This window comes from Pelodiscus sinensis, chromosome 30, assembly GCF_052426305.1.
Source record: "Pelodiscus sinensis isolate ZL-2025 chromosome 30, ASM5242630v1, whole genome shotgun sequence".
Classification (NCBI taxonomy): domain Eukaryota; kingdom Metazoa; phylum Chordata; order Testudines; family Trionychidae; genus Pelodiscus; species Pelodiscus sinensis.
Window position 1 is genome coordinate 14,466,721 of NC_143081.1, and position 15,647 is coordinate 14,482,367.

General features: G+C 47.0%; 1 protein-coding gene across 1 annotated transcript; it reads right to left on the minus strand.

Annotated features, from left to right (window-relative positions):
* Positions 1-201: 201 nt before the first annotated feature.
* LOC102459044 (olfactory receptor 10C1-like) lies at positions 202-1,149 on the minus strand. The gene has a single exon (XM_075912179.2). The coding sequence runs from the start codon at positions 1,147-1,149 to the stop codon at positions 202-204; it is 948 nt and encodes a 315-aa protein (XP_075768294.1).
* Between the last annotated feature and the right edge of the window lie 14,498 nt (positions 1,150-15,647).

Consider the following 15,647-nt stretch of genomic DNA (forward strand, 5'->3'; position numbering starts at 1 on the left):
TTGCATACATATTTGCATGTACATGCAACCACCCTTAAGTTGCAGCTTCGGCACGTGATGTGAGTATCATTGTGGCCCCCGGGGCTTCCAACGTTGAATAGCCCTGACTTAAGGCATTTCAGACAAGAATAGACTCAACTTTTTCAGACACGACTGGAGATGTAGTTTCCCCATTCACAGAGTCTCCTAAGCACTACCGTATCAGCCCATCGATAAGGCCTGAGGGAACCTTTTCCTACCTATTGTATTTCTGACAGCACATTTTATCTCCTTGTTCCTCAGGCTGTAAATAATTGGGTTAAATGTTGGAGTCAGCACGGTGTATACTAGGGAAAAGAACCTGTTACTGCCCTGGGACTGTTCTGTACTGGGCTGCATATAAATAAACGTTCCAGTCCCGTAGAAGAGAGAAACCACGATGAGGTGGGAGGAGCAAGTGGAGAAGGCCTTGCGCTGGCCCTCGGCAGAGGGCATCTTCAGGATGGTGGAGATGATGAGGCCGTAGGACAAGAGGATGAGCAAAAACGGGACCAGGATGAAGATCACGGTGGTGGAAGTGACAGCCGCTTCATTCTTGTGCGTGTCCGTGGTGGCCAGGCTCAGCACAGGGAAGACGTCGCAGAAGAAATGGCTGATTCGATTAGAGCCACAGAAAGGCAGCTGGAATATGGAAATGGTGTGTCCACAACCCACCAGGACGCCGAAGGCCCAGGAACCGGCTGCCATCTGAGCACAGACGCTCTGGTTTATAACGAGAGTGTACCGCAGCGGGTTGCATATGGCCACGTACCGATCGTAGGCCATGACTGAGAGAAGGCAGCACTCCGTGATGCCGAAGAGGATGAAGAAACACATCTGAGCCCCACAGCCTGCGAAGGAGATAGTCTGGGCGTCCGACAACAGGTTCACCAGCATCTTGGGCTGGGTGACTGAGGTGTAGCAGATTTCCAGGAAGGATAAATTCCTGAGGAAGAAATACATAGGGGTGTGGAGGGCAGAGTCAGTGATGGTGAGGATCACAATCAGAGTGTTCCCCACCAGGGCCAGGACATAGAAGGAGCACACCACCACGAAGGGCAGGACTTGCAGGGACTGGAAATCAGAGAATCCCAGCAGTTCTATCTCCGTCACACAGCTCTGGTTTTCCATGTTTTCCACACTATTTGGCGGAGGTCCTGGAGACAGAAAACAGAGGGAAGGATTTGTAGATAGTAGATGCTTTGGGTTGGGTGGAGCACAATTAAACTATTCTTCCCAAAGCTCCATTTTGCCGAAATGAAAAGACGTTGCAGAAATGGGACAATTTCGACACTACATGCAACCGATAAAAAAAATTGCAATGAGTTGGATCAAAATGGAGAGTATTGGTTACACACCTTACTATTCCATATTGTTCCAACTTCCTGACCTAGTTTTACTTTTACTGTAACGTCCTGTTAAGGATAACGTATTCAAATTTAATATTAAATACAACATTATATTTATACAATAAACACATTATTTGAAGAAGTGGGCTGTGTCCACGAAAGCTCATGATACCATCTACATGTTGTGTTAGTCTTTAAGGTGTTACCAGATTATTTGTTGTTTTTTAAGTTTATCCTGTACAGACTAACTCGGCTACATCCTGAAGATCCTGAATTTTATTTTTATTATTCTTTACTATGATTTATATTTTACTAGCATATTTATCCAACATGGGCTGGTCTGTGCCCATCAAATGCATTTTGTTTCTCCATCCTGTAGCCAGACAGGAACCCCCCTTGTAACATCCATTTTTGCTTGCCTGGAGCATGCAGGGCACACAGATCAGAAGGCCCAGGCTGTGTGACCGTGAATGGCTATAAACAGAGATACTCCAATTGCTGACCAAAAGGCTGCCAAAGAGCATCCTTGACTTAACCCATATTGATATGAACACACAGCTGTCCGTGGGGGGAGGAATCTCTCGCCCAGTAAAAGAATATCCGGCACTCCTAATTTAGCTATCTTCCTCTCTTGCAAGCGTAAATTAATTTGAAACTTGCTTGTAAGAACTGGCACCACAAAACAGACCAGTACAATTTGGCCTCTTAGATAAGAAAGAGGATACGGGCCCCCAGGGGTATAAAGATGGGTCCAGCAGTACATTTACTTTGAGTGTCAATCTACCATCTATCTGCTGGTCGAGTTAGGTGTTTGACCTCCCGAGGTTCAAGAGGGGACGCCCACCTCGTATTCGTCTTTCCTAGGAATTGAGAGACCGGCCCTGGCCTGACACGCTGGAGTCGAGAGATACAGAAAGGGGTAAAAATTGTACCTGGATGTGTCCTTTGTCTTAAGTGTACACATAGACTTAGAGCTCTTTAAAGATTAAGCTGCCACTTGGTACCATTATTTCTATTTTCTATCTTTATTTTCTTTGCAACCACTTTTAAAATCTGTATTTGTTAACAGTTAAAAAAGAGAGCAATAGCCATTGTAACCATATGCTTTTATAAGTCATGTAATAAACCTGTAAGGCTACGTCTACACTGGCCCCTTTTCCGGAAGGGGCATGTAAATTTCACGAGTCGTCGTAGGGAAATCCGCGGGGGATTTAAATAAAAATGTCCGCCGCTTTTTTCCGGCTTTTAAAAAAGCCGGAAAAGAGCGTCTAGACTGGCCCCGATCCTCCGGAAAAAGTGCCCTTTTCCGGAGGCTCTTATTCTTACTTCTTATTTCTATTTTCTATCTTTATTTTCTTTGCAACCACTTTTAAAATCTGTATTTGTTAACAGTTAAAAAAGAGAGCAATAGCCATTGTAACCATATGCTTTTATAAGTCTTTTAATAAACCTGTAACTGTTTAAGCTTTAACCTGACTCCTTCAGTTGCTGTAATAGAACCAAGTACAATTTAAAAGAACTTCAGCCGGTCATAAAGGGACAGTCATAGGGAGAGCTTGGGCGTTTGGATCTGTGTCACTCCCAGGTGACAGATCCGTTGGGGCACCTTTCAGCCTTTCCCAGGCTGCCCGCTGCGAAGGAACCCCTGTGTTCTAGCAGCTAAAATCTAAGGTGTAATAAGCTTTTCCTGTATAAAGGGGCGTCTGTTGGCCTGCTGGCCACCCTCTGCGACGGGACCCCGGCCCTAGCAGTAATGACACGGACGTTAAACCTTTTCTCGGAAGCATACACACACACACTGCCCTGACCGTCGGCTGACACATCCCTATGAACTCTTATCATTCGGGATATTTTAACAAAAAAAGGGCTATAGTCAATTTGGTTTCCAATAATATTTTTTTTTCTAGTTTTCAAACCTAAAGCATTGATTTAGCTGCTTCCAAACAAAGCACTACTCCAGTTATATTTGTTTTATCTCTTTTCTGTAAGGTTTACTGAAAAGCAATCCTATTCCATAATCATCCTATTTTTCTGACTCATCTTAGTGTTGTTTGTTTCAACATACGCTCCGTGATGTCAGGGTTGAGGACTGTACTTGATTTGGTGATTCTGCCTCTTTTCTGTTTAATTTTATATCAATCCCATTTTCAGGTATCTAAAAAAGGTGTCATAAGGAGGAGGGAGAAAACTTGTTCATCTTGGCCTCTGAGGATAGAACAAGAAGCAATGGGCTTAAACTGCAGCAAGGGAGGTTGAGGTTGGACATTAGGAAAAAGTTCCTACCTGTCAGGGTGGTTAAACACTGGAATAAATTGCCCAGGGAGGTTGTGGAATCTCCATCTGTGGAGATATCTAAGAGTAGGTTAGATAAATGTCTATCAGGGATGGTCTAGACAGTATTTGGTCCTGCCATGAGGGCAGGGGACTGGACTCGATGACCTCTCGAGGTCCCTTCCAGTCCTAGTCTTCTATGATTCCCTAAAATCATAAAATCATAGAATGCTAGGGCTGACACAGACCTCAGAGTCATCGAGTGCAACCCCCTGACCAAAGCAGGACCAACCCCAAAGCAATTATCCCAGTCAGGGCTTTGTCAAGCCAGGACTTAAACATCTCTTGGGATGGAGATTCCACCCCCTCCCTAGGGAACCCATCCCAGGGTTTCCCCACCCTCCAAGGGAAATAGCTTTTCCTAATACCCAACTTAGACCTCCCCCACTGTAACTTGAGACCATTGCTCCTCGTTCTGCCATCTGCCCCCACTGAGAACAGCCTCTCTCCATCCTCTTTGGAACCTCCCTTCAGGGAGTTAACGGTTACATCAAATCACGATTCACTCTTGTCTTCTGTAGACTAAATAAGCACAAATCCCTCACAGGTCAAGCGCTCCAGCCCCTAAACATATGGTCGCCTTCCACCGGACCCTCCACTCCAGATGTGGCCTCACCAGAGCTGAATAAAGGGGAATAATCACTTCCCTAGATCTGCTGGCAACGCTCCTCCTAAAGCACCCCTACTTGTCGTTAGCCTACTTGGCTATAAGGGCCCACTGTTGACTCATCTCCAGCTTTTCATCCATTGTCATCCCCAGGTCCTTTTCTGCCAACTACTACTTAGCCAGTCGGTCCCCAGCCTGTAACAATACTTGTGATTCTTCCCTCCCAAGCCGAGGCACATCCTGTTTTCCTGGCACCACCAGCCCCTCACCTTGCTGTAAGTTACGATAGGAGGAAGATGAATACTCAATTTGGTGGCCCTAGCTCTTACTATATAGGAGGAATTCTTGATCCAACCGAGAGACAAACTCTACAATCTGGTTTTAACTTGGGTTCTCACCGGCACCATAATGCAGAGGAAAAGACTCTCTCTTTACCTCAGAAAGAAAGGGAATTAGTCGGAGATGCTTCGCCCACCGACCTCCATGCCGGGGTTCGGCGTGGACACAGAATGATGAGAAACATTCACATGTTGCTGCTTAAAAGCAAGTTGCCCTCCTCAAAGCTGTCCAATACTTCTGAAAATTGGGTAGAACAGGCAGGGGCGCTTTTTTTGAGGAAATAACCAAATATTTGGAAAGAAGTGAGTTGTGCCCACGAAAGCTCATGATTTCATCTACATGTGTTCTTAGTCTTTAAGGTGCTACTAGACTATTTGTTGTTCGTTAAGTTTTTCTAGTTACAGACTAATCCATCTCCCTCTCTGAAGATTATGAAATTTAACGAGCTAACCTTTCACGGTACGCCCACATCTTGAATACTGTGTACAGATGTGGTCTCCTCACCTCAAAAAAGATATTTTGGCCTTGGAAAGGGTTCAGAAAAGGGCAACTAAAATGAGGAGGGGTTTGGAACGGGTCCCATATTAAGAGGTTAAAGCGACTGGGACTTTTCAGTTTAGAAAAGGGGAGACTAAGGGGGGATATGATAGAGATATATAAAAGCATGAGTGGTGCGGAGAGGGCCAATAAAGAAAAGTTATTTATTAGTTCCCATAATAGAAGAACTAGTGGACACCAAATGAAATGAATGGGTAGCAGGTTTAAAACTAATAAAAGAGAGATCTTCTTCACACAGCATGTAGTCTACCTGTGGAACTCCTTGCCAGAGGAGGCTGTGAAGGCTAGGACTAGAACAGAGTTTAAAGAGAAGCTAGATAATTTCATGGAGGTTAGGTCCATAAAAGGCTACTAGCCAGGGGATAGAAATGGTGTTCCTGGCCTCTGTTTGTCAGAGGCTGGAGAGAGATGGCAGGAGACAAATCGCTTGATCATTCTCTTTGGTCCACCCTCTCTGGGGCACCTGGTGTTGGCCACTGTCGGCAGACAGGATACTGGGCTAGATGGACCTTTGGTCTGACCCAGTACGGCCGTTCTTATGTTCTTATGTTCTTATTCCTTTTCAAATTTTCCTGCTGCATAAATACTCTTGGTATGAACATATATTTGTATGCATGTCTGTGTGGGGGTACACGGGAGAGAAGGGAGCCTATGTTTAGAAGGACTGTGGACTGAAGCATGATTTAACCGGAGTTTTCCACCTCTCGGTCAAATACAGAGCCAATAGATCGGTATCTCCTAACCTTTCCCCTCCGGGTCCTCTTTCAAGAGTCCAATTTGTCTTGCATACCCCCAAGTTTCTGCTGCCTTACCAAACTCAAGCAGAGAAATACAGAAGCGTCCCAGCGCACTGTGGAAGAAAAATGGCTGACTTTTTGACGGTGACCCTATCAGTATAAAATAATGCATTTGGAATGCAAATATTGTATGTACACTCCAGGATACAAAGTACAGAGCTGTGGAAACACATCATCGTCTGTCAAATTGCAGCTTGCAGTTACATCACTGGGGCTTTTTATGTAGCTTGTGGTAAAATGAGGCAAAGATCTGGAGGAGTTGATGTACCCCCTAGAAGACCTCAGAGCACCTCCTAGGGGAAGAGATAGCTTTAGTTGAGAACGACTACAGCAACTCACAGATAGAGATCTCTTTGTGAGGGACACATCCGGACTATAGTGTATGGGAGTTGTTTCTCCATGAGTGTGTGAAATCAGAAGAGAGACCCCATATTTTTCCTACCATAATGCTCCATTTTTACATATTCTTGATTTAAATGGGAGTAAGCCCTGAGTATAAAAAGGTGGGGACAGCAGGATTCATTTCCTTCTGCTCATTTGGGAACAGTTTCACTGACTTTTTCTGGGTCAACCTCAGATCTTTCTCCAGAATGTTGGCCAATGACAGGCCGCACTCCCTGCTCACGGAAATCAAAATCCTTCTTTCCGACTGGAACAATGAGAGAGATGCCAGCCCCGCACCTCAGTCCAAAGCATTCTTGGTCTACCTGTCCAGGGATAACGAGGTGGATTTTCCTTGGTTCGATTTACAGACTCTGCCAAGACATTTCCCGAAGGACACTTGAAGCCTTCCCTGAACTTTTCATACTTCCTAACCTGAGCTGAATTTAAAAAAACCAAAGAGATCTCCCCGTAGCAACTCCATTGCCTGACACTGCCTATTAGATTTCGAAACCACCTGCCCTTGATTTAACTCTGCTGACTCTGAAAACCACTGGATTTTTTTAGGGGGTGAAAGAGAAGACCAGTGCTCATTCAGGAAGCTCTTGTTAGTTCTTTCAGAATGGTTGAGTGAGCTAATCTGAAAGCACAAATTGCTCATTCAACCCTGTGGTTTTTTTTTCCAGGGATTTCATGGGATGCATGATTTCACTCATACGATTTCAGAGCAAAACGAGCCATTGAAATGACCCATTGTGTCACGCAGACGAGAGAATTTCACATAGCCACACAGTCTTCTTCGGTTCCTTAGTATTAACCAGACAGAGTCAACCCATCTGCTCCTACCTCTGGCAGAAAGAATGTCTCGCGTCCTCTCCGTCTGCTTCTGCCTCTGCATAATTAAGCACGAAAGCAGAGCTTTTAAAACTGCTTTCCAGACCCTGGGGATCTCCTGGCCAAAGGGAAAAGCCGCCGCCCCCCCATAATGATGTTCCCAAGCAAAAAGGGTTTGTTGTCTCTCGGGTGGCAAGGAGAACAAACATGTTCTTAAAAGTCTCCGTGGGGGGAGACCCATTTGTCTGTAACTTTAAAAACAATGAAAAACATTCCACAAGCCAAATTCACAGAGAAGGGTTGGAAGTTTAATTCATTCACAAGCTTAATTCTTAGGCAAATGGTATGAATCGGGATATTGGCTGGCTCCCACATTATCGTCCACATCTTAATGACTTAACCAACCAACCAGCCAATGAAGGTGCGAATGGTTCTTATCAGCCTCTTGTAACTTTTAAGGGCTTTAAAGGGCTACTAGGGCATGTCTACACTACAGTGCTAATTGGAAATAACACATCTATACACAAAACCTATTTCGAAATAGCACGTCCACACTGAGTGCACCCTGAACCGATGTTAAGGTTGGCCGGAACCAGTGCCAGCAGGGCATAAGGTTAGCACTTAGGGTACGTCTACACTACATGCCTCTGTCAGCAGAGGCATGTAGATTTGTTTATTCAGCAAAGGTAAATGAAGCCGCGATTTAAATGATCGTGGCTTCATTTACATTTACATGGCTGCCGCGCTGAGCCGACAAACGGCTGATCAGCTGTTTGTTGGTTCGCTGCTATTCTGGACGTTCCCCCTGTCGACATCAAAGCCCTTTGTCGGCAGCCCAGTTATTCCTCGAGGAATGAGGTTTACCGGGGCTGCCGACAAAGGGCTTTGATGTCGACAGGGGGAACGTCCAGACTAGTGGCGAGCCGACAAACAGCTGATCAGCTGTTTGTTGGCTCAGCGCGGCAGCCATGTAAATGTAAATGAAGCCGCGATCATTTAAATTGCGGCTTCATTTACCTTTGCCTACAACCCTAATCTACATGCCTCTGCCGACATGAGTGGTCCCTGAACCGAAGTTAAGGCTGGCCAGAACCAGTGCCGGCAGGTTGGGACTTAGTGTGTGGGGCTGCTGCCTGAGGCTAACTGAGCTCCGTGCTTAAAGGGACCCGACCCCCACCCCGGACAGACAGTTCTCAGGGTTTCCCGCTTGTTTGTCTACCTCGATGAGGGACAGCAAAGCAGTCCTGACTTGGAGAGCCCTGGGCGCCTGCACTCGGGACACCACAGCACTCGGCCACATGGAGCCAGAGCTGCCACTGGGCACATCAGTGCATCTCGTGGGGTCGTTGCCATCAGCCTGGCTGCATTTGCTGCAGGCTGCCATCCGGGGGTCCATCAAGGGGCTGTCAGGATCCAGGAGGTCCTGCGGGAGAGCGTCCAACCCGAGGAGCCTTCAGAACCTCCCCGGTCCTCCCCACCGGGGGCTCGTGCCCCATTCCTCCCTCACGTCCTTCCACTGACCCCTCCCTAACCCCCTTCCTGATGTCAAATAAAAGACACGTGTGTTCAAAAATAGAAACTGGGTTTATTGAACAAAACTGGGAGGGGGGGATGAACCTCTAGGGAGACTGGGAAAAGGAGGTGGGAGAGGGGAAGAGAGAGGGTGGGAGAGGGGAGGGGGAAACCTGGGAGGAGGGAGCTGGAAGGGGGAAGCAAGGGGAAGAAGGGGGAGGGGAAGCTCAGGGCTCAGGGTTGGGGGTCTCACCAGACCAACTTGACTTTCATGCTAACCTGTTCCTGACTTTCAATCTATCCTGCCATAGACGGCCCCATTCCTCTGTCTAGTGCAGAGATCATGGACGTTGGGGGCATCCCCCCCAAACCTGAATAAGGCCCATGATCTCCACCCTGGGCCAGGAAGGCGCCCGCCTTCTCCAGCCCCTGGCAGGCTCCTGGGAGCTGGCAGACTGCTCCTGGGGAGCGGTGGAGGGCTGGCTGCCAGTGGCTTGCTGGCTTCTGTTTTGGGGCCACTGGGTCAGGGCCCCCGGTGGCCACTGCTGGCTCTGGGCTGGCAGGCTTGGAGCTGGCACAGGCCCTGTGGCCAGGGTCTACCCCTTTAATGGCTCCGGGGCTGGGGGAGAGGAGAGTAAGTTTTCCTGGTTGTGCCCAGAGTGGCCCCCAGGGCTCCCTGGGAAGGGCTGGAGGCCCCCTATTTCGAATGAAGTGTCTATACAACACTTAATTCGAAATAGCTATTTGAAATTTGGCGTTACTTCTCATAGAAGGAGGTTTACCAAATTCAAAATAAGGGCTCCACTATTTCGAATTCATTTCGAAATAGCGGTTTGCCTGTGTTGACGCTATTAAAGTTACTTCGAAATAACTGCTGTTATTTCGAATTAGCTTTGTAGTGTAGACATACCCCTAGATTATTTGTTGTTTTTTTAGTTTTTTCCTGTTACAGACTAACTCGGCTTCCTTGCTGAATCTTATCTACTCCCTGTCTCTCTTTTTTCCCCCACCCCTTTTTATTTTCCTTCTTCCTCCACTTCCCTTATTTATTCTGGATTTGGACTTCTAACACTCCGGTCATCTGAAGAAATGGGATGTGCCCATGAAAGTGCATGATCCCCTCTCCATGTTTTCATAGAATCATATCATAGAATCATAGAATCATTGACCAAGCCATTTGTCTCGTGCCATCCATCTCCAGCCTTCCACAAACAGAGGCCAGGGACACCATGTCTACCCCCTGGCTAATAGCACTCCATGGACCCAACCTCCAGGAATTTATCTAACTTCTCTTTAAACGCTGTTCTAGTTCTAGCCTTCACAGCCTCCTGCAGCAAGGAGTTCCACAGGTTGACTATTTGCTTTGTGAAGAAGAACTTTCTGTTATTAGTTTGAAGCCTGCTACCCATTCATTTCATTTGGTGTCCTCTAGTCCTTCTATTATGGAAACTAATGAAGAACTTTTCTTTATGTACCCTCTCCACACCACTCATGCTTTTATAGACCTCTAAGTTGAAAAGTCCCAGTCTCTTTAGCCTCTCTTTATATGGGACCAGTTCCAAACCCCTGATCATTTTAGTTGCCCTCCCCTCTCCCACCCTCTCTCTTCCCCTCTCCCACCTCCTTTTCCCAGTCTCCCTCAGTTTTGTTCAATAAAGAGAGATTCTATTTTTGACCACACGTGTCCTTTATTTTGTACATCAGGAAGGGGGGCTAGGGAGGGGTAAGTGGAAGGGGGGCTAGGGAGGGGTAAGTGGAAGGAGGTGAAGGAGGAATGGGGTATGAGCCCCGATGGGGAGGACTGGGCTGGCTCTGCGGGCTTCTGGGGGTGGAAGCTCTCCTGCAGCCCCCCAATTGCCCCCTCTCCCCAGATGGCAGCCTGCGGCAAGTGCAGCCGGGCTGATGGCCGAGTGCTGTGATGTGCCGAGTGTGGGCACTCCGGGCACTCCAAGCCAGGACTGCTTTGCAAGCGGGGAACCCCTGAGAACTGTCTGTCCGGGGTGGGGGGTCGGGTCCCTTTAAGCACAGCCCTGGGCTAGCCTGAGGCAGCAGCTCCACGCTCTAAGTCCTAACCTGATGCCCTGCCGGCACTGCTTCCAGCCAGCCTTAACTTCGGTTCAGGGTCCACTCAGTGTGGACATGCTAGTTTGAATTAGCAAAACGCTAATTCCAACTAGTTTTTAGGTCTAGATGCACTAGTTCGAATTAGCTTAGTTCGAATTAGTGCTGTAGTGTAGACATACCCTTAGAGATGAGGCTGGAGGCTGTGGTCCATGATTCCTGGAGCTGCATCCTGCCTCACACGAGTCGGCCCGTTAACTTCGGCGGAAGCTTACTTGAGTAAGAATCCCATCCCTCCTCTTTATCCCCCCACCATGGTTTCATATTGGTATTAACTCAGATATCGTGTGCCCATGTGAGTCTGTTGTGGAGACGACACATTGGAGAGTCTCTTTCCAGGCAATGGTGGAATTCGGGTGGCCAATGGCCGTCGGGCAAGAAAAGCAATCCTGGGGATGAAGGACGAGGTACGAGGCAATACAGAGCCTCGCCACCCAGCTCCTGCCCTGGTTCCCCGTTCTCCCTGCTTGCGACAGTCTGCGAGATGGTTTCAACTCTTTGTGCATGGCCTGGGATGGATCACACCTCAGAAACGGGGAGCGGGGTGGACAAAACGAACAGCATTCCGGAGGGAAACCAGAAGGAGGAAGCATCTCCCTTCTTTCCAGCCTGCGGGAAGAACATGGGGGTTCCTGAAATGTGGAAGAATAAGAATAAGTGGCAGGATGTTGGGGACACAGCCGGCACGAGTCTCCTGCCTAGTGTGAAATGAAGGTCATCGAGTGCCCCCTACAATGTTCAATATTGTCCCTTTCCTCATGGCGCCACTTTCTGAAGTGCCTTTCTACAGCTCAGACGCCATCCAGATGATTAGCAGAGTGCCTACGCCTAGGGTTTTTTTTTTAATCTATTGGTTGTGCACATTTGCACCCCCCAGTGCACATAAAATTATTCCACACATGGACTCATCTACAAAGCAACTGTTAGGGAACAACAGACAGAGGGGGCTTTGCTGCAGCGTTGTCTGATGACCACACACGACTCCTCTGATGACCACACGACTCCTCCTCAGCCCCTTGGTCCTTCTGAGACCCAACCCCTGCACCAAAGGAGGCAGAAAACCTTGCGACATGCTGTTTCGAAGGATGGCTCAGATTGCCTGGCAACCTCCCAGCAGTGTCTCTGGGGGGAGAAGTCCCCTGTGTTTCCCGCAGTAGATATAGTACAAGGGGAGGGGACCATGCTACGCAGGTGACCGCTGGTGCCTGTTTAATTGCACGAGGCAGGAATTGAGGCAGGGACGTGGCAACACAGAAGAGGAAGTCGTCTTTCCTTTGGTGTCATTCTGTTTTAGCGTGGTGCCTCTCTGCTGACGTCCGTGCCTTTACTCCTGATTCATACCGCGGTAAGTGACAGGAGGTCTCTCCTTTCGTATCTCCATTGCCTGCTAGGTCAATGCAGTTACTCTCGGGTGCGTTTAAGTGAGTACATTTCTTGTTGAGCTCCTTATATTTGTTTTTATTTCCCCCCAAACTCCCTAAAGGAAGGACAAGAAAAAGCAGATGAGAAGAAAGGCAAAAAAAATTGGAGCGGAGGGAACGAAAAGTAACAAAAAGGGCGCAGTGGAGAGCAAATTCTCAATTTGAATCCACTAAGGATAAATCCAAGGCTTTTAAAAGCTAGCAGAGTTGTTGACTTGAGTCCCACGACTTGAAATTGAGTCCGACTCAAGTCGCCTGGACGACCTGACTTGAGACTCGACTCGGGTTCATTGTTTGTGACTTGAGACTCGACTTGAGACTTGCTAATTTTGTTAAATCGACTAGGTGAAAAAATTGTCCGAAAATGCCGATATTGATGGCTTGTACAAAAGTGACTTGACATAATTCAAAATGACCTTAGCAAGTTAGAGAAATGGTCAGAGGTAAACAGGATGAGGTTTAATAAAGAGAAATGCAAAGTGCTCCACTTAGGAAGGAACAATCAGTTCCATACATACAAGATGGGAAGCGACTGTCTAGGAAGGAGCATGGCGGAAAGGGATCTAGGGGTCATTGTGGACCACAAGTTGAATATGAGTCAACAGTGTGATGCTGTTGCAAAAAAAGCAAATATGATTCTAGGTTGTATCAACAGGTGTGTTGTAAGCAAAACTCGTGAAGTCATTCTGCCGCTCTACTCTGCACTAGTTAGGCCTCAGCTGGAGTACTGTGTCCAGTTCTGGGTGCCACATTTCAAGAAAGATGTGGAGAAATTGGAAAGGGTACAGAGAAGAGCGACAAGAATGATTAAAGGTCTAGAGAACATGACCTATGAAGCCAGGCTTCATGAACTGGGCTTGTTTAGTTTGGAAAAAAGAAGATTAAGGGGGGACATGATAGCGGTTTTCAAATATCTAAAAGGGTGTCACAAGGAGGAAGGCGAAAATTTGTTCCTCTTGGTTTCTGAGGACAGGACAAGGAGTAATGGGCTTAAAGTGCAGCAGGGGAGGTTTAGATTGGACATTAGGAAAAAATTCCTAACTGTCAGGGTGGTCAAATATTGGAATAAATTGCCAAGGGAGGTGGTGGAATCTCCCTCTCTGGAGATATTTAAGAACAGGTTAGATAGACATCTGTCAGGGATGGTGTAGACTGAGCTTGGTCCTGCCTTGAGGGTGGGGGGCTGGACTCGATGACCTCTTGAGGTCCCTTCCAGACCTATGATTCTATGATTTTTTAAATTAAGACTTGAGTCTCGACTTCGGACTTAACTTGGAAGTGATTTTAGGGACTCGAGACGTGATTTGAGAATTGAACTGTAGTGACTTGAGACTCGACTTGGACTTGACAATGGCAACTTGAAGACAACACTGAACGCTAGTGCTAACATTTCCAGACTTTGCCAGAAGTCTGAGAGACAGGGGTAAATGGTCAGGTGGCCGAATTTGCAGATGATACTAAACTGCTGGAGATAGTTAAGACCAAAGCAGACTGTGAAGAGCTTTAGAAGGATCTCATCGAACTAGGTGACTGGGCAACGAAATGGCAAATGAATTCTGATGTTGATAAATCCCAACTACTCGTACAAAACGAGGGGGACTAATGTGGCTATAACCATTCAAGAGAGAGATCCCAGAGTCATTGTGGATAGTTCTCTGCAAACATCCACTCGGTGTGCAGCTGCCGTCAAAAATGCAAACAGAATGTTGGAGTCATTTAAAAAGGGATGGAGAATATTTTACTGCCTCTGTATAAATCCATAGTACATCCACAAATTGAATACTGTGTGCAAATGTGGCCACCTCATCTCAAAAAAAGGTATTTTGGTGTTGGAAAAAGTCCAGAGAAGGGCAACTAAAATGATGAGGGGTTTGGAACGGGTCCTATATGAAGAGATATTAAAAAGACTGGGACTTTTCACCTTAGAAAAGAGGAGACTAAGGGGGGATATGATAGAGGTCTATACAATCATGACAGGGTGTGGACAAAGTGAACAAGGAAACGTTATTTACTGGTTCCCATAGCATAAGAACTAGGGGTCACCAAATGAAATCAACAGGTTTAAAACAAACAAAAGGAAGTTTTTCTTCACACAGCGCACAGTCAACCTGTGGAACTCCTCGCCAGAGGATGTTGTGTAGAGCAGGATTTTAACAGGGTTCAAAAAAGAGCTAGATAGATTCATGGAGGTTAGGTCCCTCAGTACTTATTAGCCAGAATGGATAGGGAAGGTGTCCTTAGTCTCTGTGTGTCAGGGGCTGGGAGTGGGCGACAGGGGAGGGATCACTGGATGGTTCCCGGTTCTGTTCACTCCCTCGGGGACACCTGGCATTGGCTGCTGGGCTGGATGGACCTTTGAACTGACCCAGCCTGGCCATTCTGATGTTCCTCTATGCTGAAACATGTATCCAAGTCTGCTCTTGTATCCAAGTCACTGTGAGAAGCTTTCACCCCAAGCAGCCTTCTACTGACTTCTCCACTGGTCGTTATTGCCTGGATGTGATTTGTAGAGTCCTGTGTGTTAAAAAGCCCCATCATGCTTGATAAGTTACAGACCGGATAGTAACAGACTGTGAACTCCTGCGATAAATAAGTTTGGTGTTGTAATAAATCAACCATCCTGTTCACACTGTGTCAACATTCAAGACTGCAGAGAGCTTTTTGGGGTTATTTGTGTTGTTTTGTGGGAGGTTGTGTTGATTTGGAGGTGGGCTGGTTTGCGTGGGTGAGTGCTGCAGTAAGGCGGGTGAGTTCTGGGTTATTGGTTGGGCTCTAGGAGAGATTGTGTTGATGTGTGTCTAAAGGAGGGTTGTGTTGGGAAAATTGTGGGGATTATTGTGGGTAGCAGCTGGGCCACGCAACGCACAAACAATCCTCCAATCAAAAAGCATTTGCTTTTTCCTTCCTAGATGGAGTCCTTTTCATTTGAGTTTGTTGAATGTAAATCTTGTTCATTTCAGACTCGTTCTCCTGTTGGTCAAGGTCATTTTGAATTCTGACCACGCCTACCTTGGGGTCAGCCACAGATTTTACTTATGCATAATCTCCTTTTAGTTATCCAAGTCATTACAAATTTGTTGAAGAGCTAACGACATTGTTAAGAGCATAAGAACAGCCAGACCACGTCAGATCAAAGGTCCAGCTAGTCTAGTGGTCGTCTTCCAACAGTGGCCAATGCCAGGTGCCCCACCACATGGACTGTCCCATCCTGGTGCCACTTAATATCAAGATGCATCTGTGTGAGCACTCTGGGACTTGCACTTCTTAGAAATGTGCATTGTTTGCCATATCGGCCCTGATCTTGGTAGGTTCTGTGAGCAGGCTCCGGACACAAGGGCATGTCTTACGTTCTCTTCCTCCTACAACAGGCATGTTTCGT

Coding starts and splice junctions, on each gene's coding strand:
- LOC102459044 (XM_075912179.2), bottom strand. CDS start 1,149: ATGGAAAACCAGAGCTGTGTGACGGAGATAGAACTGCTGGGATTCTCT.